Consider the following 25990-nt stretch of genomic DNA (forward strand, 5'->3'; position numbering starts at 1 on the left):
AAAGTTTAGAAAACCTGACCTATGACGAAAGGTTAAAAAAAACTGGGCATGTTTAGTCTTGACAAAAGATGACTGAGGGTGACCTGATAACAGTCTTCCAATGTGTTACGGTCTGTTACAAAGAGAACAATGATCAATTGTTCTCTATGTCCACTGAAGGTAGGACAAGAAATAATAGGCTTAATCTGCAGCAAGGCAGATTCAGGTTAAATATTAGGGAAAACTTTCTAACTAGAAGGGTAGTTAAGATCTGGAATAGGCTTCCAAGGGAGGTTGTGGATTTCTCATCATTGGAGGTTTTTAAGAAGAGGTTGGACAAACACCTGTCAGGGATGGTCTATGTTTACTTTGTGCTACCTCAGCACAGGGGGCGGGAGTAGATGACCTGTCAAAGACCCTTCCAACACTACAGTTCTATTATTCTATTTAAGGGATCCATTTCCAAGATACTATAAACACATTCTACATTATCCACTACAGAAGACCACAGATGCTAGTTGCTTACAAAATATGGTTGGAAATATACTCTCAGTCTACATATACTCACATAAGCCTCCATATAATAAATATATTCCATAATACCAAACAGATCAATCACTCCAATCCTAATCATAAAAATAATCAACTCCACCAACACCCCACTCTATAAGTACAAAATGCAGACCTAGGGTGTTTACATATATGTAGGACTATACTCCTTTTAAAAACTTTATTACACATTTAATAGCTAGTATATAAAAATCTATACTGTACACCCAGTAGCATATTTCCAGTACAGAAGAAAACAAGAGGAAAAAGTTAAGGTTGGTGGACAGCAATAATCTAGTGGACTAATAGTGTATCATATAGAAATGGAGAAATGGCTGATTCCCTTAACTGTTCACTTCTAAAATTCTTAACCTTGTAAAAATAAGAAATGCTGAATTTTTGTTCAACTTTTTTGGGGTGTTTTTTTTTTTTTTTTTTTTTTTTTTTAACAGTCCGGGTTAGGAGGAGTTAGCCAGCCTCCACTGTTTTTTTAAAAAAAAAGTTAAGATTGGAATTGTGTAACAAAGTTTTTTATTTAGGAATATAGAGCAAGTAAGTCTTACCCATAACCTTCCCCCTGACAAGGATCTTCATTCCAATCAGCATTTTCTGATTTGTCTGGGACAGTAGAATTCAAGATTGAGTTAACAGTAAGGCAACGTTCATATCGCTCCAACATTCTTTTGATCTTTTCTTTAGATACACCATGAATGTTTCGCCTACAGATTAAAAGATGAAAAAAGTAACATTCCAGATTTTAATAATCAAACAAAACAGACTGAAAGATGGAATCATTTCTCTTTATGCTGTTATATTTCTAGTTTTGCTTAATATTAAACCTAAGAATTAGGCTAAAATATTTTTTTCTTAAACTGCTTTCTGGAATGTTGTAAACCAGATGCTTGGTGTTTCATGTTCTGTTAGGAGTCAGGGAGCCAAACTGCATAAAGAAGATTTTGCCTACAGGAGTCCTCCTCCTGTAGGCTATGCTCAGTTGAGAACTTCTCAGAGTGGGAAGAAAACATATTTGCCTACTCTGATCTCCCTGCTTCTAGCCATTTGTCAGTATAGCTTATCCCTCTGAGTAGGATTCACACTGACTTTGTTACGTCTCAGAAAGCAATTTGCTTGGCAGTGGCCTGACCTAGGGTATGTAAATCCTAGCCAGCGTGGCAAGCAGAGGGGAACTGGTGTTGAGGGGAGGGGAGAAAACCCCAAGTAACCCCTAGCAGCAAGAAATGGTGGTACCCACCACTCCATGGAAGAAAAGCAACTCACAGCTGCTCTAGAAGGATCCCAATAAGCACCCACCATCTGAGAACTGCATCAGCTATGTGTTCAACCCAGATGGTAATGCCTAGGAAAAGGTGTAACCAAGCTTCCACTGGTGGTTCAGCAGAGCTTGTCCCCAGGAGCTTGTTCTGCTCACATCAAGACATGACTGCTACTCTAGTGCATAAGGTAGGAGGGACACTTGGAATCAGGAAAGCTAACAGCAGAATAGATCACCTCAATGCAAGGACAAACCCAAAACGACAAGATAAACCCTGGATGCTTTCCAGGAGTCCTATTGGATCTATCATTGTGCCTGGATTGCCAAGGGATATTTTAGGGATGAATATACATTTGCACAGCTTTCTGAAGATTTAAAGTGTCATATAAATGACAAAGGTGCCTTTCTGGCTGCTAGCTAATTTCTTTTGAAACTGGATATCAAAACAAACAAAACAAAACAATGAAAGGAATTTCTCAAACCCTACACGGACATCATAAAGTTCTAAGCAGAACAGTTAAAATAAAAAGTTAATCAGGTGTTTGTTCAATTGTTAACAGGGGGCTTACTGATGTTTTGGAGCCTTAATGGCCATTGTAAAGGTAAAAAAAAAAAGTTATTTTAAAGAGGATAAATGAAAGGTGAAGCAGCTTACTTCAATGTCTTCTACAGTGCTTTTACCTTTCAAGCTCTTTTGGTTTAAACTTCCACCAAGTATCAGGCTCTCGGAACATTACTTTGTATTTGTACTGCTGAGACTGAATAAAAATACAAATAGAATACAAAATACATCAGTAATGTCATATTTTCATGAAAGAGCACACAATGTACAAAACAGACACGTATCAGGTTCCCATTTTACAAAACAAGTTAAACATTCCAAAAATACACTAACTATGTACCAGGCTTCATTTATGGTTACACAAATAGGGATTTTTCAAAGCAGTCTAGGTTGCTTAGATACAATATCTTCCTTTAAAATTAATGAAATGTATCTCACATCTCAACCACAGTCTCTACATGACAGAGCTAATTTAGTTTTGTCCAAGCAACATTCTGAAAAATCTGACTATTTTAAGAACCATTTCTTTCCCTTTTTTCAACTTTTCTTATTTCAGTTAGCTGCAAGCATGGAGCTCTCTCTCTTTCTAGTATACTATGGTATTTTCTCAAGGCAAAAACAAATCTGCTTTAAATCTAGCCAAGAGAAATCACTTGGGAGGTGACTGTCCCCCATTCCTATCTTCAGGACCATTCCTATTGTCCTGGAGATATACCAAAGCACTTTCCTGGAAACAGAACTTGAAGTATTTTCCTTGTACTTTCATGCAGTATGCAACACTACCAAGAAGATAGCCATGAACTGACAGCACTCAAAAGTACCTTTTTAAAACCTTCCACAATTAACATTGTAGCTATGACCAGGTATAAAATTAGACCCCATTCATAAAAAGAATCTAAATATTGAACAAGTCCCACCTTTCACCTGTCCATCACACATGCTGAGCGCTGGACTTGATGACCTCTCGAGGTCCCTTCCATCTCTACATTTCTATGATTCTATGCAGCAAAGGTAGAATATTTTTTACTAACCACTTCAATCCTGTGTTCATCTCATTTGAGCAAAGAAGTGCTTTTATATCTACAAGGGCATTTATGTATAGAGAAATCCCGAGGAGACCTATTTTTTAAGTTAATTTACTATGCTGAAAAGTACCAACTCGACAGTACTACTTGGTTAAGTCCTCTGTTTATCAACAAAACCAGTTATAATACATAAAATGGCAGCAGAAGGTTCTAACACTTTCCCACTGATGTGCCTAAACCCAGACTAGGATGAAAACCTCTAGGGATAAGAAAGTAGATCAATCCTTATCCCAATTCAACTCTCAGTCTCTTGGCTGAAGCTGGCAACAAAGTTGACAATTAGTTCTAATTTGATGGTCTGGTTTGGTTTGTTCGCAATACTGACATGGATGACTTTTAAAACTAGGCTTCAATGCCATATCAAAAGTGGGAGTTCCAAACAAAGAGACCATTTCCACTCCTTGGTATTCTTTTTAACAAGCATAACTGAGCTTCCTTATAAGGATTTGAAAGTACCTTTTAAATATAAAGTATCTTACAAACATTGTGATGAATGGAACAATGAAAAAAAGGAAATTTTAATCAGAATATCTATCCTGGATTTGAAAAACCTCCCTAGAAAATGTTCGGTTGGAAAATTCCTGACCAGCTCTAGTACTGGATCCTGTAAAATGGTTCAATAAGTTAAGTTACTTTAAAAACAAAATAAAATCTAAGTAGTAAAATGCATGTGTGACGTTATTGACGAACTGTGACCGTATAAATTATTGTTGCAACCAAGGTCCTATAGTTGCACCAAATCTTGTACAAAGGAGGTCAAGTAAGGTGTCTATATAAAGGTTGTAATTTGCTGGTTATGATTATGCAGTCTGTATGCGTGTATCATTTTTGTATTTGAAGTTATGAATATTGGCTATGTACTTGTACCTCAATGTGCTTGATTCTAAGTAGCATCAGTGAAGCATTTGGTCATCTTCTTAAGAAAGGAGTATTCTGAGTAAGTGCTCAATCAAGAAACACTTAACTGACAATGGACTTTGGGAGACGCCAATCCACATCTGATCTTTCCTGGGAACATTCAAACTAACATGTAAACAATGGTGTTGGACATTCATGGACATGTGACTTGCCCAGGTGGCTACAAACTCCATCTTGTTGCTGTGATTTTGCACAGAAGAACAAAGGGGTTTCCACCCACAAGAGAGAATATAAAAGGCCCTGGAAGCCTCTCCATTTGGTCTTCAGGTGGCTCAAGAGATGGCCTCTCCACCCCAAAGAGATGCCTGAAAGAAACTGCTTGAAAGAAACTGGAACAAAGGATTGTAACTACGAGGGTGTGACTGATTGCTGGACCCAGGCCATAAGCCACAATGTTGGTCTAAAAAGGATTGGGCCCAGACTAGGAAGGAGTCTAGTCTGTGAAGGAAGCTCATTGGAACATATCTGCGGGTGAGATTTACCTGTATTCAGTTTCCTACTGTATTAGGCTTAGACTTGTGTGTTTTGTTTTATTTTGCTTGGTGATTTACTTTGTTCTGTCTATTATAACTTGGAACCATTTAAATCCTACTTTTTATCCTTATACTTAATAAAAATCACTTTTGCTATTAATTAACCCAGAGTAAATAATTAATACCTTGTGCATATCTATCAGTGTTATAGAGGACGGACAATTTATGAGTTTACCCTGTATAAGCTTTATACAGAGTAAAGCGGATTTATTCAGGGTTTAGGCTCCCAGAAAGACTGAATACTAGGTGCTGGGAAAGTCCCTACTAACTAAGAAGCTGACTGAAGTGTCTAACTCAGCAAGACAGGAGTGGGGGGAAGCCTCTTCTGGCAAGGGGGTTTGTTCTCAGTGGTATCCCAGCACATCTACTGACAGTGTTGAGGGAGTTTCTGTGACCCAACCCATCACAGCGTGTTCCCCATGCATAGCACCCTTAAAAAAAAATAAAAAATAAAATAAATAAAAAAAACAGACCACTTTTTGTTAAAAGCCTAAAAATGCATACCGGTTTAAATTATTGACCTAAGCATTCAGAATTGGGCTCCAAATATAGAAGGACCAGAAGAGAACTGTGAATTTCTGCCATTCCTAAGGCCTGGTCTACACTAGCAAATTAGGTCAGCATACTTACGCAGTTCAGGAAAAATCCACAGCTCTAACCAGAGTAGTTAAGCCGATCCGTGTAAACAGTACTAGATCAACAAAAGAATTCTTCCGTGAATCTAGCTACGCCTCTCAGGAAGGTCAATTACTCACACCAATGGGAGTATCCCTCCCATCAGTATAGGTGGTGTCTACACTCAAGCACTACAGTGGTGCAGCTGCAGCATTTTAAGTGCAGATAAACCCTAAGATACCATTGCTGCAAAGGGCCGAGATTCCTCAACTCTCACTGAAGTCAATGGAACAGATCCTCAGATGACATATGTTGTCAAAGCTCCACAATGGAGCTACGTCAACTTATACCAGCTGAGGATGTATTCCAATAGGCATTATTGGCACCAAGGGCCTCACAGAATTGGGAGCTAAATGACCAGAAGATGAAGACAAGACAATATTATAAGAAAAATGTATCACTAACAAACATTACAGCAGCATTATTTTGACTAACTAAATATGAGTCATATACTCAATGTAAATGGATTCATCTAGCCTGCCTTCAACTGAGCTAACAGTATTTCATAACTGCTTATAGAAGATATGAAAAGCTTTATAAGTAGGCTCACCTATATCCTAATAAAACTCTGTAATATTGCTACTTAAACAATTTAGTAGGATTTCCAGTTGGAGAGTATATTTATTTTCAAATATTTCAGCTAAATAAAATATAACGCTACAGGACAATTTGATCTTCAAATCAGTATTTAAGACACACTTCTTACGTGAAACTTATCAACGGTAGTCCAGCAAATAAAAGAAAGTTAGGCCTCCATCTTTCATTTGGTGCTTGTGTCACTGATGTCAAATTTAGGATGAGGCAGGGCCTTTCTGTAGAGCACCACCAACCCCGTTGTTGGTACTCAGCTAATATGAGCAGCAAAGAAAAAAAAAAAACACTAGCTAATAGTGTTATTTGATTATGCATAAGGAAGAACAGAATCCAGCTTATTCTTCAAAATGTGTATTTGCTCTGCAGTACAAAACACTTGAATTTGTCAGTAAAATAAGCAGATAAAACACTCAGACCTACACAAAGCAGAATATTTAATAATATGGTACCGTTTTTACACATTTTTTTGATTGTGGGCTTGATCCAACTCTTGTTGAACGCAACCAGAAGCTGGACTGAGCCCCATAACCACACTTTAAAATAGTCTCAGGTTAGTTACCAATCTCTTTTCACATTGCTCAAATCATCATACTAACCAAAGCAACATAAGGCTTCATCTCCCATGCCTGTATGTTTGTGTTGTCTATTATTATAGGAGAGATTCTCTTTTCAAATGCTTCTTTGGCTGAAAGACAAACAAGTATAAAAGAGCAAGATATGGTTAATTTCTTGATAATAAAAATCTACATCTAATGTTAATTTTATTTTTTTTAAATACACCATGTTTAACCAGTTGCCAAAATAACTATTTTTGGAGTCTGATCTCTCTGCCACCCTTTTTTTATTTTTTATTTAAATTCACCACCCTCCAAACATAAAAACTACAATTACATTGTATTACACATTGAAATAATATATGTATGATAATAAAGGAATGGAAATGCAGATGTATAATACACCAATATGACTAATCAGTAAATTATACTAAAACCTACATGATCACCTTCAAGTGGACTTCTTTGTTGCATACAAAATTCTTGGCTTTATAACAGTCTTAAGATAAGTCCACTCTGTAAACTGTATAAAATATGAAAAATTTTAAAAAAAAAGTGTAGTTTTTTTACACACAATAATAAAATGTTTATCAGTTGCTTTAAAAAAATAACAGAAGGCAGTATTAAAGTAGCCTGCACAACCAGAGTTGCTGTTAAGTGTGTACTTTTCCTATAAACCCATTTTTTGAATAGGTTTAGAACATACCTGCAAAAATGTCATCATATTTAAAATTTAGCACATAAAAGCTTGAAAATAATTGCTTAGTGAAGAGTTTCAGGAGGAGAAACAGAAAAAAAAACTTTTGTTGGTGAAAATCGCCATTTACTGGTTTCCTCTATTTTTGGTTGTTTCCTAATTTTTGTCAATAATGTAGTGCTCTATAAGGAACATTAGTTCAAAGGCAGGGAAAAGATCTGGATAGGTGCCATATGTGTAACACATCCACTGTCATGGATAGCATCTGAGTGCAAATAATGATTATTGATCTTAATCTTGGAAGGAATCCTCCTGAGAGCTAGCACAGATTACCACTCAATAAGTAGAACCTAATGCAACATATATACCCTGATATAATTCCAGGAGAAAATAATCCTTCAGTGCTGAATTGGACATTTGTTAGCAAACAGCACATTAGATAGGCCATTCTGGAGTCTAGGATCCCATTTTTGTCAATATTATTTAAAATTTATACCTCTAAAAGGGGATTAAAGCTCATCCTGTGGTGCAATTACAGGAAAGCCTGCTTTTATAATAGCTTTCAGCAATCCGCAAAGCAGTTGAGGTAATCCCCTATATAGTTCTTACCTTGTTTCCTGTTCCACTCATGTGCTTCTCCTAAGCAATTTGCATCATACAGATATTGTCCGTTTTTGTAAAAGTAATCATCGGTACTAAGAATGATTCCACTTGGGTTATCCTCAAGCAAAGTCCTGTGAAATATCACAAAGATAAAACAATACATTTTTCCAATTTTTGTCCCCTTTTATCAACAATATGTGTGAACCCAATATTAACTCCTTTTGGGTTTACATAAGATATACAACAGAGAATGGCTTAGTGATCTAAGCCTCAGGTTCTAAAAAAGCAGTTTTCATTCCTAGCAAGTTTGCCTCAACCCTACTTTCTTCCACTGCAGAAAAATTAAGTTTCATTGAGTCTACTATGTACAGATTTTTTGAACAAGACCTTTCAAACTGAAGTCTTGTGTTCTCTTAATAGATATTAAAGATCCTGTAGCACTTTCTGTGAAAAAGGGAGAGTGCTTTAGGCGCCTTCAAAATTTCTTCTTGTGCCATGTGCAGAGTGCTATATGTGGTTTATCCACTGGTGGACACCCACCGACCTGGCGGACACCCTCCAAACCAGTAGTAGATGCGTCTCAATGACAGGTTTACTGACTCCTGCACACACACATCTTGATTCATTCCCAGGGACACAGGGAACAAATGCATCTGAGGGAAGGTTCAGCCCCAAGAAGAGGGTAGGTGACAATACAACTGTCACCCTGTAATGGGGAGGTTATAGGCATTTGGTCCCTATGAAAGCAGCTGCTGGGAAATGCCCTAGCTATGTGGCTCCTCCAGTTCCTTCTGCTGAGAAGCAGGGGGGAGGTTTTGGAGGGAAGAATAGAACGGGGTAGAGAAGGACAAAGCCTCCGTGTTGATCATCTTATACCTCTGCAAACCCTGGGAACTCGGGTTTTGGAAGCAGAATGCCCCTATTTCTTCTAGGCAGCAGTGGAGGGGCGGAACCCCATGTCCTGCTGGAAGAATGAGCATGCAACTCATATATTCCAAGTATTCTGTGCAGGAGAATATTGTGCTGGGGATGACAGGACCCTCAAATATTTTTAATGGAAGGGGACAGTTAAAGTAATTGGAAAAAAAATGATAATAGTTTGGAGTAAAAACATATCTAAAGAGTGGGGAAGACACTTCAAGAATTCATACTATAGAGTAAGAGAAAAGAAATTAAAGACTAACTTGACAGAAAAAATGCAAGGGGAAAAATAGAATTAAAAAAATACCTAATAATAATAGAAAAATAAATATCTGTATATAATGAAATGCTTCTGCATCAACAGTCCCACACAAAGTTTTATTTGCATAACTGGTAGTATGACATTTCTACAGAAGTCTGAAATTGATTACTATATGTATATTAAAAGTATAACTATTAAAAAGCTTTCTAGGAGTTGCCCAGAAAACAAAGGGCTGGATTCTCAAGTTCACTATGCACTACTTATTTGGTTTAAAGTGAACTTAAACAGGCCAGAGATTTACGGAGAATTCTGCCAGGGGCAATGTCAGCAATTGTAAACCTGTCAGACCTGACATATTCCCAGCTAAACCCATCCCTGATGCCATGTGGAGGTGGGGGCATGTCAGAACTGGCCCAGGGACAGGAGGGGCATGGTGGAGCTGAGCTCTATTAAACCTGATCTTCATAGAATCATAGAATATCAAGGTTGGAAGGGACCTCAGGAGGTCATCTAGTCCAACCCCCTGCTCAAAGCAGGACCAATCCCGAGACAGATTTTTGCCCCAGATCCCTAAATGGCCCCCTCAAGGATTGAACTCACAAACTTGGGTTTAGCAGGCCAAACCACTGAACTATCCCTCCCCCTTCCACTGGCATAAGCTCCATTATGGAGCTCGCACCAGTGACAGACAGAGTAGGCCCCCAATTGCTCTAACCTCCACCAGCAACAGCTGGCCAAGGATCAGGTAGATGCAACTGGCTCAGCTCCCTGCAATTGTCAATGTCCACTATGTCTGAGTGCAGCTTGGACAGGATGATGAATTGGGGCTTAAATTAGGCCATTTGCAAACATCAGGAAACTATTTTTTGTTGTTGCTTTCTCTTGTTAATAAATCCTACAATAATACTGTTAAGTCAGTAGTCCCCAAACTTTTTTGTCCGCACCACTCTGGGAGCCATGGTCGGGAGCAGGACCAGTGCTGTAGCTGTGGCCTCAGCTGGGAGCAGGGCAACAGTTAGGGTGCAGGGCCCCGGCCAGGGCTGCAACTGGGAGCAGAGCAGGCCTGGGTGGCGCTCCCTCCCCACCCCCTGTAAGGGCTGGCCTGGGCCCCACCAAGCTCCCACCGAACATTCCTCCGCAGACCTCAGTTTGGAGACCACTGTGTTAAGTGATTTCTCTTATAAACACATAATATAAATGTTCTACCTTGCCAAAAAAGATTTTCCTGATCCTGGCACCCCTCTGAGAAGAACAAGTACTTGACCTACAAGATGTGTCTTTTTTCTCATCACCGGACAAACAGGTGGTTGGTGTACTTGAGAGAGGTTCATTTTTTGGATTCCATCTTGATTTCCCCATACCTTCGGAGAAGCGTTGCTATCCCAGACATGTGAAACCACTGGAGGAGGAAAAGGCATTCCTTTGCCATGCGTTCTGTAGTCTGAAACAGGCCTCCATTGTCCCGGACTGATAGCTACTGGAATTACAAAGCTGTGACTTCCACTTGAGGGATAAAACACAGGAGCCATTGGATTCCAAGGAGGCTGTGGAGGTTGAGAAAAATGTAAATTCCATCCCTGCTGAACATCTGCAAGTTGTGGCGATTTGAAACTGGATCCTTCAAGAGATTCACACACTTCAGGGAGAGAAATGCTTTTTTGGCCACTACACACAGCCGTTACACCTTCCTGTTGTTCAAGGCATTTTGAGCTAGAATTTCCACTAGCTGTTGTACCAGCTTCTACAGCTCCCTGGAAGAAATTCAAAGTTCCATGGTCTGAAACAATATTCTGTGATTGATCAAGCTTTCTACAAGCCACTTCCGAGTTTGTTGGTTTAATGACTTCTGAAGCATTGTCAGTATCAATTTCTGGCAGACTAGAGCTTACTGATACTTGTGCAAAAATGTCCATGTCAGCTGATGAACTATCCTTTGTTTGAATGCTAGATTTACTTACAGCTGGCTGAGAAGATTTGTGACCCTCTGAGATTAACATAGAGAAGTTTTCTAACTTCTCATTCTCTGTCTCTGCTTGCTGCAGAGAAAGCAGGACATTAAACCTTAAACTGGATTTTTCACTCTCAGGAAATTCATTAATGCCATTAGAATTACTCTGGTCCAATGTCATAGGCTGCTTTCCTGTGATTTTGTCATTTGTGGAATCATACAATTTGTCTTTCAGATTGTATTTCTCAAAAGCAGTTTGTATCAAGGAATCTAGCTCTTCAGTCAGCTGAATATCAGGTGATGGGATCTTTTCTGATTCTTCTTTAAAGTTCACAATATCTTCTTTTGCACAACTTTCGCCCACTATTTCATTTGCAACAGAGCTTTGCTGGTTAACAAGAGATAGAGATGATGCTATTGAATCAAAACCTGAGACTTTTGAAGATGCTACTCCCTTAGCAGCTGTGGAAAGTTCTAGCAGACAATCCATAGCATTTTCAACTGTTAAATAAGATAAAGAAAATAAATCAAAGAAAATGATCATGGTAAGGAATAGAGCCTAATTTTAATCCAATTTAAATAACTTTTTACAATCTATAAATCAAGAAATATTTACATCAAACCCTGAATTTCAGAGATAGTAAACAGAAAATTTACCAGTTAATTTGCTAACATACTTTCCTCCTACCTTTACAACAAATGTTGCTCACTGGGGACAAGACCCAACTGAATCTGCACACACTTCAATATAACAACAAAATATGCAAAAAAGTAAATAAACTGTGGAGCTAAATTTAACTCTGGGTACAAAGAAAAAGATTACACAGACTGATTAAATGGAATACTTGTTTATAGTCTATACAACACAGGAGAAATAGGATTAAATAAATTGAAATAGTCACTAAAAGGAGAATTGTAGAGGTACAAATTAAAAAAAGATAGGCACAGAAATCTTTTTTTATTATAGTCAGGGCTAGTTAAAAGAGCGAATGACAAAAAAAATTGGGGGCGAGGGAGTCTTAAGATGACTCAAATAAGCTGGAACTTTTCTGTTTATTCCAGAGAGCTACGTAGAAAGAAACTGCACACTAAAAAAATAAAAAGGATTTTTCCTAAAGTCCAGCTCTTTCAGCACAGCTGGGTAGATCTTCCCTTTAATTTAGAGAATCTGGCTAGCCTTTCCTCCTTGTTTATTACACCAACTACCAATCCATTAAAAAGTGATAGTGATAAGTTTCCCTTTTTAAATCTGTTCACAGGAGGAAGATAACAAAATAATAGCCAAAAACCACCCCTTCATGCCAAAGACGACAGAATGAATCTACTGAGAAGAGAAACAGACTTTTTCTCTCCCCCTTCCATCTTATTTGCTCCCTCAGAGTACTTGGCCAGGCCTATCTGAAAACACATCCAGCCAAAATGTGTATAGAGAAACACAACAAGGTATATATTGAAGGAGAGGAAAAACACTGGAGGTGTTTAAAAAAAACCACACATGCACACGTACTCACACACACGCACAAACAGAGTAGAGTTAAAGACAAGCAAAGGGAAATCTTTAATACTTCAATAATTGGTCTAAAATCCAGTTTTTTTGCTAACATATTGTTTATGAAGCATGCTTCCTTCAGTAAGTCACACAAGTGGCCTGCGTGGGTGGGTGTTATTGGTTTTTATTTTTAAAGGATTATCTTTGTGGATAGATTCTTTTGAATAAAACATGCAACTGTTACACTTTACATATCTACCAAAATTATTGCAAATGACAATTCCCTTAGTGGGTATATTAATAACCCAATGTATTCTCAGTCAACCTCAAGATAAATCTATTATTTTACCACACTTTTTAAAAAAAAACAAATTTTTAAAGAACATTTTTAATTGGTAAAGATATCAACTTCAATTTAGAAAGGGGTAAGAATTATATAGCTAAATGGCATGAAAAGTCTGTTAAATTATAAACTTTGTAAATGCCTGCACTTAACATTAAAAATAGTATTTAGGTTAGGTAACAATACAGTAACTCCTCGCTTAACATTGTAGTTATGTTCCTGAAAAATGCGACTAAGCGAAACGATGTTAACCGAATCCAATTTCCCCATAAGAATGAATGTAAATGGGGCGGGTTAGGTTCCAGGGATTTTTTTTTCACCAGACAAAGACTATATTATATGTATACACAGTATAAATTTTAAACAAACAATTTAATACTGTACACAGCAATGATGATTGTGAAGCTTGGTTGAGGTAGTGGAGTCAGAGGGTGGGATATTTCCCAGGGAATGCCTTACTGTTAAATGATGAACTAGAACTCGGCTGAACCCTCAAGGGTTAACACATTGTTGTTAATGTAGCCTCATACTCTACATGGCAGCATGAATGGAGGGAGGCAAGACAGCATGGCAGACAGAGAGAGACACGCACACCCTGTGTGTGAGAGAGAGATGCGCACTGTCCCTTTAAGTACGCAGAACCACTCTAAGTAGATTGTCTTTTTAAGTAGGCCAGGAAGTTGAGACAGCAGCTGCTGTCAGCACACTCCCTCCGTCCTGAGCCCTGTCCCATCTCCCCCCTGCTCTATGGAGATGAGATAAGCGAGAGGCAGAAGCAGGGGGAGGGGGACACCCTGACATTAGCCCCCCACTTCCCCTCCCCCGTACAGAAAGCTGGAGGCTCCTGGGAACAGCTCCAAGGCAGAGGGCAGGAGTAGCACATGGCAGTGGTGGGAGGGACAGCTGAACTGCTGGCAATTGATAGCCTGCTGGACGACTGCCACACAGGGAACTTAGGGGAGCAGGGAGCTGATGGGGGGGCTGCCGGTCCACCCTGGTTCCAAGCCCTCACCAGCTAGCTCCAACGGGCTGCTCTTTCTGCAAGCAGTGGACAAAGCAGGCAGCTGCCAAATAATGTTATAAGGGAGCATTGCACAACTTTAAATGAGCATTTCCTCTAATTGATCAGCAATGTAACAACGAAACAACATTAACCGGGACGACTTTAAGTGAGGAGTTACTGTAGTAAGTAATGTAGCACTATTTAGGGATAACTAGCTTTCAAATAAATATTTCAGACATTTCATTCTTTCCCTTTCTTGGCAATATGCCTGGTAAAATCCCACTTTATATGTAATTCATTACATATAGCCAATATACTTCTGTATTTGACATCCCCACCCCAAAATAACTCCTCCTGGACTTGCACTCTGCATCTCCCCCATTACCTATGTGTCAAGTGCCAGTGAACTTGTATTTAGAATAATAATGGAAATAGATAAGTGAGCACACAAAAATAGACGAGATCTACCAGAAAGAGTAAAGGAGGCTAAGGAATTTGAGATAGTGGAAACCCCAAAGGAATATGAGGGAAGGAAAACAGTCCAAGGAAGCCTGCTGAAGATTCCAGTGCAAAACACAGATAAAATGCATCCTGCATGAACTGAGCCTCAGGGAAGTGACCAGTGATGCTGGCACAAAATGGGAGTTTAAAAACAAAACCCAAAACACAGAGCTACAGGTACAATATACTCAGGTTAGTAAAATCACAAGAGATTGATATGTAGCATACACCCATACAGAATGTGGGACAGTCTTGTGTAGTGATTAAAGCTCAGAAATGTCAGTCAGGAAAGCAGGGTTCTCTTCTCAATCATGGTCTTGCTGTATGGCTTACGGCAAGCCACCTAACTTCATTAAGTAAAACATATTTCTACTTACCATCATCACAAAAACGTTATGAATCTGAGAATCCTACATGGGAAGTGGGGGACCAGATGTCCCAATTTTATAGGGACAATCCCAATATTCCAGGCATTGTCTTATATAGGCACCTATTACCCCCAACCCCGTCCTAATTTTTCACACTTGCTATCTGGTCATCCTAATGAGAAGTGCTATAAAATTCCTAAGTATTATGACTCATTGTAATGGGGTATTTGCTACTCGCTGCTCGATGGAGTCTCCTTGTGGCTCATCTGGGGAATTAGCTCACCACCGTCCATGCCCCAGCCGGCAGTTGCTCAGCCTATTGCCACAGTCACTCGTTCTGTGGCCCCTCTCTCACTGGTCAGGAGCTGCAGTTCATCTCCTTCATTGCTTAGCCCTCCGGCCAAATCACAATTGTCCTTCCCTTCCAGGGTCTCACCAGTCTCTCTCCACACAGTTTCAGGAAGTCTTCATAGCCATTGCACCAACTGCGCCACTCCCGCAGTGGCTTGTAGGGGAATCCAGGCCCGCCCTCTGCACTGGGTTCCATCCAAGGGCCCTTGAACCAGCAGTTCAGGTCTATTCTCTCAGCCTTTACTGCTCCTTCTCTGGACTGTTTCCCACACTCCTAGTACAGGCTCTTACTCTGCTCCCTTGTATCAGGGAGCATGACAGTAGGCTTCCTCACTGCAATCTGTTGCCAGCTTCCTGGCTTTACAGAAGCCCCACCTGCTTCTGTCCAGGTGAGCTTCATCCCCAGTTAAGCCTCATTGCATCCTAGCTCCTTTTTGGGTGCAGCCAATGGTTAATTGGCTTCTCTTGCCTATATTAACCCCTCCAGGGCTAATGTGTGATGAATACCCCCATCACACTCATGTATTCATTAAAAGTTAAATTCTGACCTCTAAAAACACTGAAGTCCATCGGAGCTGCACTGCCTATCTGAGAGCAGAATTTGCCTATGAAATCCAACTGTTAACATAACAAATGTTTTATTTACCTTTAAAATCACATTCAGACAGCACCATATAAACCACACTAGGATCCAGATCAGAAAACATTTCTGACATGTTGTTTAAGAGCTCTTCCTTATTGACACTGTAAATTGCTCGTGACACTGACACATCTCCTGGAGGTGGTACCAGTCCTTCACCAGAAGCAGCCATTCTCTCCGAATCCACAATTTTCCTGGAGGGACTCACACCCAGATTTTTCCTTTTCTTTGGCATTCTGTTATTCAGAACAAGTTTCTTTTCTGTTTTATTTTGCCCACATGATGTTGATTTTGTCAAGTTCAGAGAAAACAAGGCAAGATACCTTTCATCTCTCCGATGGCCACATTACCAATAGCAGACCTAGAAAGAAGAGAATGGAGAAATGCTTAAAAATAGGCAACTGAATTTCCACTGCATTAACTCTTAGCTATTTAAAGGTTTGAAAAGCTTTTTATTTTATATTTTTTGGGGGGGGTTGCTTTTCTTTTTTTTTTTTTTTTTTTTGAGGGATGGGAAGGAAGAGCTTCTATTTTTATTTAAAAAAATTTTTACACTAGATATTCAGGTCCTATCTAGACAGAAGAACTAGTGAAAAGGTATTACAAGATCCAAGAAAGTAAGTGAAAGGGGAAGGACTATTTAATCAGTTTTAAACCCTTTTCTGTTAACACATTTAATTTCCATGACCAATCATCATTTTGGGGAAATGTACCCTTTGTTAAAGATGTAGCACCCTCACTCCCTCTATTAAGGTGTTAGAGATCACAGTAAACATCCCCAAGATCTTCCAGAGGTCTTCCAGCAAAGTCAGGAAAGACTAAACTTAACATTCCTGATATTTCTAAAGATAAAAACAAGCAGACAGAAGTCTTGTTAAAAGCCTTTCAGGTGCTTATAGATCATGAAGTGAAAAAGTGCAGAAGCCCTTTAAAAAAAAAAATTCTTTGACTTTCAGGTAGCAAAATGAACTAACACTTTGTGTCACACTAATTACACCAAGCCAATATGGAAAGCAATTAGCTATCTATATCTATAGCCAATATATGTATACGGTAAGGCTGCTTTTTCTTTATAATGCAGAACTTCAAAGTTTTGTTGTTGTGCATTCAAACTGATAGCAGCAGAAAACACTATAAAGGACTATGTACAGGTAGTTACTAAATTTTCTATTTGATATGGTTTAGTTAACCTGATAATTAGATTAATTTTATATTAACCCACTTTATTCTAATCTGACTTGTTTACACTTTTGCTTATTTATTTAGTTTAGTTAATAAAATTGGAAACCTGTGTGGTTTACATATTCTTCCCTAGATGTCAAGGTTATGGACCTGAGAAACCCTGAGGTAGATGGAAGTGTAGGACTCATGAATGAAATTGTTTTTAATTGTTTACTTTATTAATGTAACTTCATAAGTAAAGTTTTATGAATGAAACAATATTCATTCATAAAACTGGTTACCCCAATAACTGGCTAATTAACAGTTAAGATGCTTGTTAAAAGCCATAGCATCTTAACAGTCAGCTGCCTTTGTAAGTTTCACTATCAATCCAATTCCTGCTTAAATCACTGAGACTTGCACTGTTTCAGTATTGTAATTTACACTTGCCTACAGTGTAACTTCTGTTCACTGTTTGCCATCCATTATACTTGTCTATATTGTAACTTCTGTTCACTGTTTGCCATATTGTAATTCAAACCCCATTTTAAAATGCTTACTCCATTTTGTAAGGGCTTGCTGCAACCTTCATTTTTGCAAACCCTGCTGTAATCTTATTAGTTTAGTTTAGATGTGTGAATGAGGTATGTATGGATGATGGAATCAACCTCCAGCCCCAGCCTGTCCTAATTAAATAGAGTTCAAACACCAACGGCTGAAGATGCAGACAAGAGCCCTAACAAAGTAAGAAGAATCCACCCTAAAAAGAAAATGTACAATAGAAGGAAGATCAAAGCCCGGTCCCAGGCTGAAAGTCATGTCTGCAATTGACGGGTGATCAATCACCAAACCCAGAGGCAGCGTAACACAGCAAAACCTATAGACTCTGGATTCAAACTAAAGCCTACAAAAAGGATGGGTAAAATGGAAAACTTTGGAGGAGGGTAACATTCTGCTGCCAACATGGAAGGGCATCGGTGCATGCCCAACAGAGACCCAGCTCGTCCTAGCTGCCACAAGCTACGAACCCAAGCTGCAAACTCAAGCCACAGACTCAAGCAGGACTGGTAACTATGCAGCAGCTGCAGAACATCTGATGGGTGTGTGTGTGTGTGTGTGTGTGTGTGTGTGTATAGGTATTAGGTATAATGTGTGTGTATAAGAATTAAAATATTAGTTATTGGTCATAAATCAAATTGTTATCATAATAAATGTGGCATCTTTATCTTGTCCCCTTTAATAAGATCCTGCTAGTTTTTATTGGTATAACAGAAGAGGCAACTCTGTGAAGGATCTAACAGTGGTCCACAGAAGTATCCTAAATTTCTCCTATAGCTGGTGTCCAAACCAGAACACACAGCTTTTGAAGGAAAGTTCACTTATGTATTAAGCATGTCTTCCAATATGCATAATATTTTTTTTAATAAATGGGAGCTATATTTTCAAATGATTTCACATCTCCCATGTTGGCTATAACATTGAATCAGAATGCAGTATCACCAATGAAAAATAAACATTTGAAAGTAAACTACAGTAACTCCTCGCTTAACGTTCTAGTTATGTTCCTGAAAAATGCGACTTTAAGCAAAACGATGTTAAGCAAATCCAATTTCCCCATAAGAATTAATGTAGGTAGGGGGGTTAGGTTCCAGGGAAATTTTTTTTGCCAGACAAAAGACTATATTTTATATACATATACATATATATATACATATATACACACACACACACACACACACACACACACATATATACACAGTATAAGTTTTAAACAATTTAATACTGTACACAGCAATGATGATTGTGAAGCTTGGTTGAGGTGGTGAAGTCAGAGGACGGCAGAAGTTGGGATATTTCCCAGGGAATGCCTTACTGCTAAATGATGAACTAGCACCCGGCTGAGCCCTCAAGGGTTAACACATTGTTGTTAATATAGCCTCACACTCTACACAAGGCAGCACGAATGGAGGGAGGGAAGACAGCATGACCCCACTCTAAGTACACTGCCTTTTTAAGTAGATCAGCAAGTTGAGACAGCAGCTGCTGCAAGCAACCTCCCTCTGTCCCCTCTTCCCCGCACAGCAAGCAGGAGGCTCCCGGGAGCAACTCCAAGGCAGAGGGCAGGAGCAGCACAAGGTAGTGGGGAGACGGGCAGCTGAACTGCCCGGCAATTGATAGCCTGCTGGGCGGCTGCTGCACAGAGAACTTAGGGGAATGGGGAGCTAATGGGGGGCTGCTGGTCCACCCTGGTTCATTTTGGGGGAGGGAGGACGGCATAATTGTCGGGTATACGTTTCCGACTTACGCAAAATTCGAGTTACGCAAGGCATTCTGGAACGGAACGCTTCCGTAAGTCGGGAAGCAACTGTACTGTACTTCTACTTAGGAAAGAAAGCTTTGAAATGAGCTAAGCTGATGATATCAATCATATACCTACAACCCACAAACCCCCCACCAACATTAGAGCAATATTTTAAAAATAAATCCAGAATTACTCATTAATGATACTCAGAAGTCTATGCAGAGCATACAACTGCCTAGCATCAAATTCTCACAGGTTCTTCACAAATACTTTAAAAGTGGCATCTCTAATGTCTAATCGTTGTGAGTTTAGCTGTGCCTGATAAGCAAAACCCTGCCTTGGTGGTGGGGTGCAGCCAGGGCTGTCCCTAGACATTGTGGTGCCCTACACAGTCCCCCCGCGGGGGCGGGGGTGTTGGCCCCAGGCCTCCGCGGGGGGAGGGGGGAACCTGCACCCAAGGTTTGTGGAGGGCAGGAGCAGGCTTGGCGGGTAAGGGGGAAACTGCCCCCCAGCATGAGCCGGCGGAGCGGAGCAGGTTGGGGCTGGGTTGCTCCACTTCCTGCCGCCCGGTGATTGCATGGCAGGCCCAACCCCACACTCACGGGGCGGCGGGAAGTGGAGTGACCCGGCCCTAGCCCACTCCGCTCTGCTCCTCTGGCTGGCAGTGCAGCTGGGAGCCGGCAGAGCACAGCGGGTTGGGGCCGGGACGTTCCACTTCCCGCCGCCCCGTGAGTGCACGGTAGGGTGACCAGACGTCCCGATAAAATTTCCTGGTGCCCTACGCAGCTGCATAGTTTGCGTATGAATAAGGACAGTCCTGGGTGCACCACCACCTGTGGAGCTCCAGGAGGGATTGTGCCCGTAACTCCCTGGCATCCAGGGAGAGTGCATTCTGTACATTCATCCTTAGGATGGTGGAGTGTGCTTCCCTCTGTACCTGCAAAAAGAACAGGAGTACTTGTGGCACCTTAGAGACTAACAAATTTATTAGAGCATAAGCTTTCGTGGGCTACAACCCACTTCTTCGGATGCATATAGAGTGAAACCTATATTGAGGAGATTGTAGCCCACGAAAGCTTATGCTCTAATAAATTTGTTAGTCTCTAAGGTGCCACAAGTACTCCTGTTCTTTTTGCGGATACAGACTAACACCGCTGCTACTCTGAAACCTCTGTACCTGGCCAGCTCTGCTGACCAGCTGTGGAGGAGAAGTACTGCCATGGCAGAAGCTCCTCTCTGCCCCTTTTGGTATGATTTCAACCTCTGTGCAGAAAGCAGTCCCTGTACACAGGAGAGCTCAGACACTAATTGTATCTGGAGAGACGGTGATTTCTCTTTTCCACTCCACCAAGTGCCCTGGCAAGATCCAGTCACCAACAGGTCCTATATATAAGAAGAAGTGCTCTGAAAGCATTTTATTTATGTTGAATACAGTGGTAATTCAAAAAAGAAGTCAGCCTAGGCAAATATTAGTGTGTGTATCAATTGCCAAAACAAGAGGTAACTGAAAAAAATCAGACTTGCGCACAAAGGTTGGCATGTCATTGAAAATGGAGTATTTAAAGAAGGAATAACAAATTTAAGCCCTGCTACCACAGAGCCAGGAACAGAGTTAATGAAACAATGCATAAATTCAGCTTAAATGCAGTTCCATCTTTAGAAAGGTGTGCACTCTTAGCGTGGTGCATTGTGCTTAGAACATGGTTTCTAGTAGCACAAATTGAGCATATTATCTGCTGCATTTTTATGCCACCCTCTGCTCATACTAACCCAATTTATTACTCTGAAACACACCTCTGCTTTTTCTTGCAGTTCATATTTTGTTATATCTAGGAGCTCTTTTACGTTCTAAGAATAACCCAAAAAGCTGCAAGTTGCAAAGAGTGGTAGGGTTGGCATCTCTAATCCGCTAAGAGTGCTGTGTGCTGCTTGAACAGCCAGGAATAGCTATTGGAGAATTTCCCTTCTGTAGGGGATTCTCTGCCAGTGGAAACAGTTCCATCACCTCCTGTGCCAGCAGCTCCTCCTCCACCAGTGTAAGAGAAAGGAGGGGTGTTCTGGTGGAGAGACATGATAGATCACAGCTCCCCTATGACTCATCTTCAACTGGTGTAAGGTCTGTGACTTTACATCAGCCCTGCTGTTCTAACTTGCTTTGGAGTGGGCAGCAGCGGAAGATCACAGAGCTGCAACTGGCTCCCTGCAGCTGCCTCTCTTTACTCTCATCCAGGCTAAGGATAACTGCTTAGGTATTGTGATTTGAAAAGCCATCTTATTTTTCAGAAAATGCCCATTTCTTAATGAGCTGATTTGATAAATAGAAGAGTTATTAAGAAAGCAATTTCCAGAAAAGTGGACTCTGCACACCCACTCACTTGTGTACTTGAATCATCTTGTGGGTGAATATTTAATTCACCCACAAGCTGAATGTGTGCCCTTGAAGCAGTTATCAGGGAAGAGGTCTGTGTGAAAACAGTGAAGTTGAGACTGTGCCAAAGGAGCACAGTTCTTTATCAATGCTGAAATGAAACAGCTGCTTTCTCTAACTGGATATGTGTACAACAGAGGTACCTAGAATTAAACCATGAGCTACAGAGTATATTACAGCCTCTTGCTAACGAGTTAGAAATCCATTTCTAGCCTTCACTACATCTACATCAGCATGCTGTTACTGCCCCATCTTACTCTAGGCCAAGGGTCGGCAACTGTTCAGAAGTGGGGTGCCGAGTCTTCATTTAGTCACTCTGAGTTAAGGTTTCACGTGCCGGTAATACATTTTAACGTTTCTATAAGTCTATAATATATAACTAAACTATTTTTGTATATAAAGTAAATAAGGTTTTTAACATTTTTAAGAAGCTTCATTTAAAATTAAATTAAAATGCAGAGCCCCCTGGACTGGTGACCAGGACCTGGGCAGTGTGAGTGCCACTGAAAATCAGCTTGCGTGCCGCAGGTTGCCTACCCCTGCTCTAGGTGAAAGAACTCCCATCCAGAGCTCAGTACAGGGCCTTAAATACAGATTGATTCATGTTATGTTACCTGGAACCTACAATTGAGGCTGTCCCTCAGGTCTGTATATTGAAGTGCAATTGGAAATTATGTTCTTTGTCCACTACATGACTCTGGCAGACTAGGTTCCACCTCATGCCAAAGCCCTCATACCTCAACTGAATATTGATAATTACACAGCTGATCAGTTTGGCTCACCTCTATGTTAGTATTGTTAAAATAGGTATTAGAATGGTAAGAATGTGGTTACTGTTAGACTTTACTGAATGCTTGTGAGTTGCTGCATGTATTAATCTCACTTATAATATCTGTATCCCTTATTGTAATGTAGTATTTGAGTGCTTGCATTGTAAGCCTCAGCACCTGTGTAAATCACCAGACAGGAGAGAGACATTAACTCATGTGAAATGCTGATCACCAACAGAAGGTGTTCCTGCCTTACAAGGAAGGCTCATCAACAGCTGATGGACTAGAGTGGAACATTAAAGAGGACAAAAGACTTATTGTTTACTCGCCCTCCTCCATGCAGATGGGTCTTGTAAGTGAATTCCTCCCATCAGCTGAGTTTTCAGCTCAAAGCAGAAGAGGGGAAGAGAATAAATACAGTAACTCCTCACTTAACATTGTAGTTATGTACCTGAAAAATGCGACTTTAAGCAAAACTATGTTAAGCGAATCCAATTTCCCCATAAGAATGAATGTATATGAGGGGGTTAGGTTCCAGGGAAATTTTTTTCACCAGACAAAAGACTAATAATATTAATATATATATATATATATATATATATATATATATATATACACATACACACACACACACACACACACACACACACACACACACACAGAGTATAAATTTTAAACAAACAATTTAATACTGGTACATAGTGATGATGATTGTGAAGCTTGGTTGAGTTGGAGGGGTCAAAGTGTGGAATATTTCCCAGGGAATGCCTTAGTGCTAAATGCCTTACTGCTAAATGATGAACTAGCAATTGGCTGAGCCCTCAAGGGTTAACTCTCACACTCTACAAGGCAGCAGGAATGGAGAGAGGAGAGACAGCATTGCAGACAGAGTGTGAGTGAGAGTGAGAGAGAGAGATGCGCATTTCCCATTTAAGTAAGCTGACCCTACTCTTGAAAAACATTTTATTAAGATGATGTTAAAAAAAAAGTGAACAGAGTTTGAGCATAGAAGTTTCTGGTTATCAGGGAATAACGTACAGATTATCGAGGGTGTAAAGTTTGGTTTAAGATCAGGTGGCATAAGGAATACATAATCTGCAATATCCCCGATTGGGGGTAAAAGGTTGATGGGTCAAAGTACAGGCATTGAGATATGAGGGTATGAAGTTCATAGAGTGGCTATGTTCGGGTGTGGAGTATAATGAGTGGATATGATGATGAGGATGGATTGATCCTCATTTGGTGAGATTTAATGTTCAGGGAGTTTATGGTTCCAGTTCATATGATCCAACGTAGAAGGTCACTTGGTCCCTTTCTCGTAGTGGGAGAACGATGTCACTCTGGCTCACGCCTCCTGGTACTGTTGGTGGCCGGTGATGTGCTCGATGTAGATGTCCCTGGACCATCAGATTGCATCTGAGACCATGAGGCGCCTCATGAGCCGTGCGTAGCGTCGACCGATCCCGCAGGTCCGCAGCACACGCTCATTGCAGGGGTCCCAGGCGCCCAGGACTCCGACAATCAGGGCGTCCATCTGCACCTCGTAGCCCTTCGCTCTCAGGGTGTCAGCCGTGGGGGGGCGTACTTTTCCAGCTTACGAGCTCGGGCGTCGCGAAATGCCGGGGTCCTGTTCTCAAAGGAGACCGTGACGTCGACGAGTATGATCTTTTTCTGGGCCTCGTCAGTGACGACCACGTCAGGTCGTAGCTGGCTGTCAGTACCAGGGATGGTGCAGTTCACAGAGATCTCCCCCAGGCGTGGCGCGATGGCTTTCACCAGGCGGTTCTGGATGGCGTTGTGGCGCAGCTGCCAGGCTCTGGAGTGGGGTTTGCAGCTGCACAGGACTTGAGGAAGGGTCTCGTTGGAGTAGCCGCACTTCCTGCAACGCTTGTCTCGGTTCCCGTGGCGGACGGCTCCATTGAGGGGGACGCAGTTGAGCCGGGCACGGTGGATGAACCGCCAGTCGGCAAAACGGGTGAAGCCGCCCCCGGCGAGGAAGTGGTTGCTGGCGTCCCACTTGCTGGTCCAACTCGAAGGCTTTACCCTGGTCCGGTTTATGCTTCAGGGTTTCCACGTGCAGCGAGTGGATGGCGGCCTTCAGAGTCCTCTCCAGCAAGCCCCTGGTGCTCAGGGTGACGATGGTGTTGTCGTCGGACCTGATGTGCAGCACCCGGACTCCCAGCTCCTGGCGCTCCTTGCACCACTCCCAGCAGCAGCGGATGCGCTTCCCCAGGCAACGCGTGGCATTGCGAATGCTGGACCACAGTGAAGCGATGTCGCACCCGTCCCATCCGAATTCCCCTTCCAGGGAGCCTCTCAGGAAGGTGACGATGTCTTGGTTGGAGGAGGCTCTGCCAATCCGCTTCTCTGTTGCGTCATTCAGGACGTTCACCGTGATGTTCCTTACCGTGGCGTAGGGACATGTCAGCAGGCGGAAGGCGTGGGTGATCACCGCGACGTCACACAGGTCACCCATGCAGGGGACGTTGGCGCCGCTGTACCTGTGGGCGATGTAGACCACCTCGTTGCTGGCTGTCTGGGGAAGGAACAGCCACTTCTTCACCAGCTTCCGGATGATCGTGTCTGCCTTGTTGAGGGGCACCTTCGCCACGGCGGATCCCCTTAGGGTGAACGAGATGCGTGGGATCAGGAAGGTGTTCAGGGCGTTTATCTTCTGCCATGGTGCCAGCAGGGAGGCATCAATCTTGGCAGCGTCCTGCAAGATCTCCTGGATAGTGTCCTCGGGTGTCTGCCAGACAAGGAAACCTGTTGGCGTGCCCAGGTGCTGGTATGCCTGCCCCTCTGCCAGGGGGATGACGGGCTCACCCTGGATCTGGAACCCCGTTGCCTGCACCGAGTCCCTTTTGCTGCCGTCAATGTGCAGAGTTGCACACTTCTTCGCATTGAAGCGGAGCCCCATCCAGTCAGTAGCTCAGCTGGTGGCATCTAGCATACCTTGGAGGCTCTCTCGGTCATCCGCGGTCAGGACCAGATCATCCGCATAGGCCAGAATGCTGATTTTCTTGCCATGCAGGTTGAAGCCGGTCGGGCCACTGGAGATGGCTCGGATGAGCGGTTCCATGGCCAGGTTGAAGATGATGGGGCTAAGGGGGCATCCTTGTTTCACGCCGCGGCGGATGGGGATGGTGTCCGTCTCTCCGTCCGTGGCACGGATGGTGGTGGTGCAGTCCTTGTAGAGGTCCCGGAGGATCTGGATGAAGGTTTCTGGCATCCCAAACTCTCCCAGGGTGGCAAGATGTGATGGTGGGGTATGGACCCAAAGGCATTGGTCAGGTCAAGCCATGCTACTGCGCACTGCCTCTTGGACCTCCTGGATGGCCGTCTGAAGGAGGAAGTTGTGCTTGTAGCATCCCTCGCAGGACATGAAACCCTTCTGCACTGAGCTGACGGCGCCCCCGCACACTGACCAGTCTAAAGCAACAGAGGGTCCTGTGGCACCTTTAAGACTAACAGAAGTATT

The 25990-nt window shown here is 41.8% G+C and overlaps 1 protein-coding gene across 1 annotated transcript in view; it reads right to left on the reverse strand.

Annotated features, from left to right (window-relative positions):
- The window catches only part of N4BP2 (NEDD4 binding protein 2), an 85039-nt gene that overhangs the window by 28168 nt on the left and 30881 nt on the right, over window positions 1-25990 (reverse strand). The window contains exons 3-8 of the mRNA XM_024211658.2: window positions 15855-16209; window positions 10412-11654; window positions 8029-8153; window positions 6765-6853; window positions 2483-2559; window positions 1092-1247 (exon numbers count right to left, since the gene is read on the reverse strand). Coding sequence (XP_024067426.1) covers window positions 1092-1247; window positions 2483-2559; window positions 6765-6853; window positions 8029-8153; window positions 10412-11654; window positions 15855-16083 — 1919 coding nt within the window. The 5' untranslated portion in view covers window positions 16084-16209. The remainder of the gene's footprint in view (window positions 1-1091; window positions 1248-2482; window positions 2560-6764; window positions 6854-8028; window positions 8154-10411; window positions 11655-15854; window positions 16210-25990) is intronic.

Source organism: Terrapene carolina, unplaced genomic scaffold (assembly GCF_002925995.2).
Source record: "Terrapene carolina triunguis isolate 2854851 unplaced genomic scaffold, T_m_triunguis-2.0 Scaffold66, whole genome shotgun sequence".
NCBI lineage: Eukaryota > Metazoa > Chordata > Testudines > Emydidae > Terrapene > Terrapene triunguis.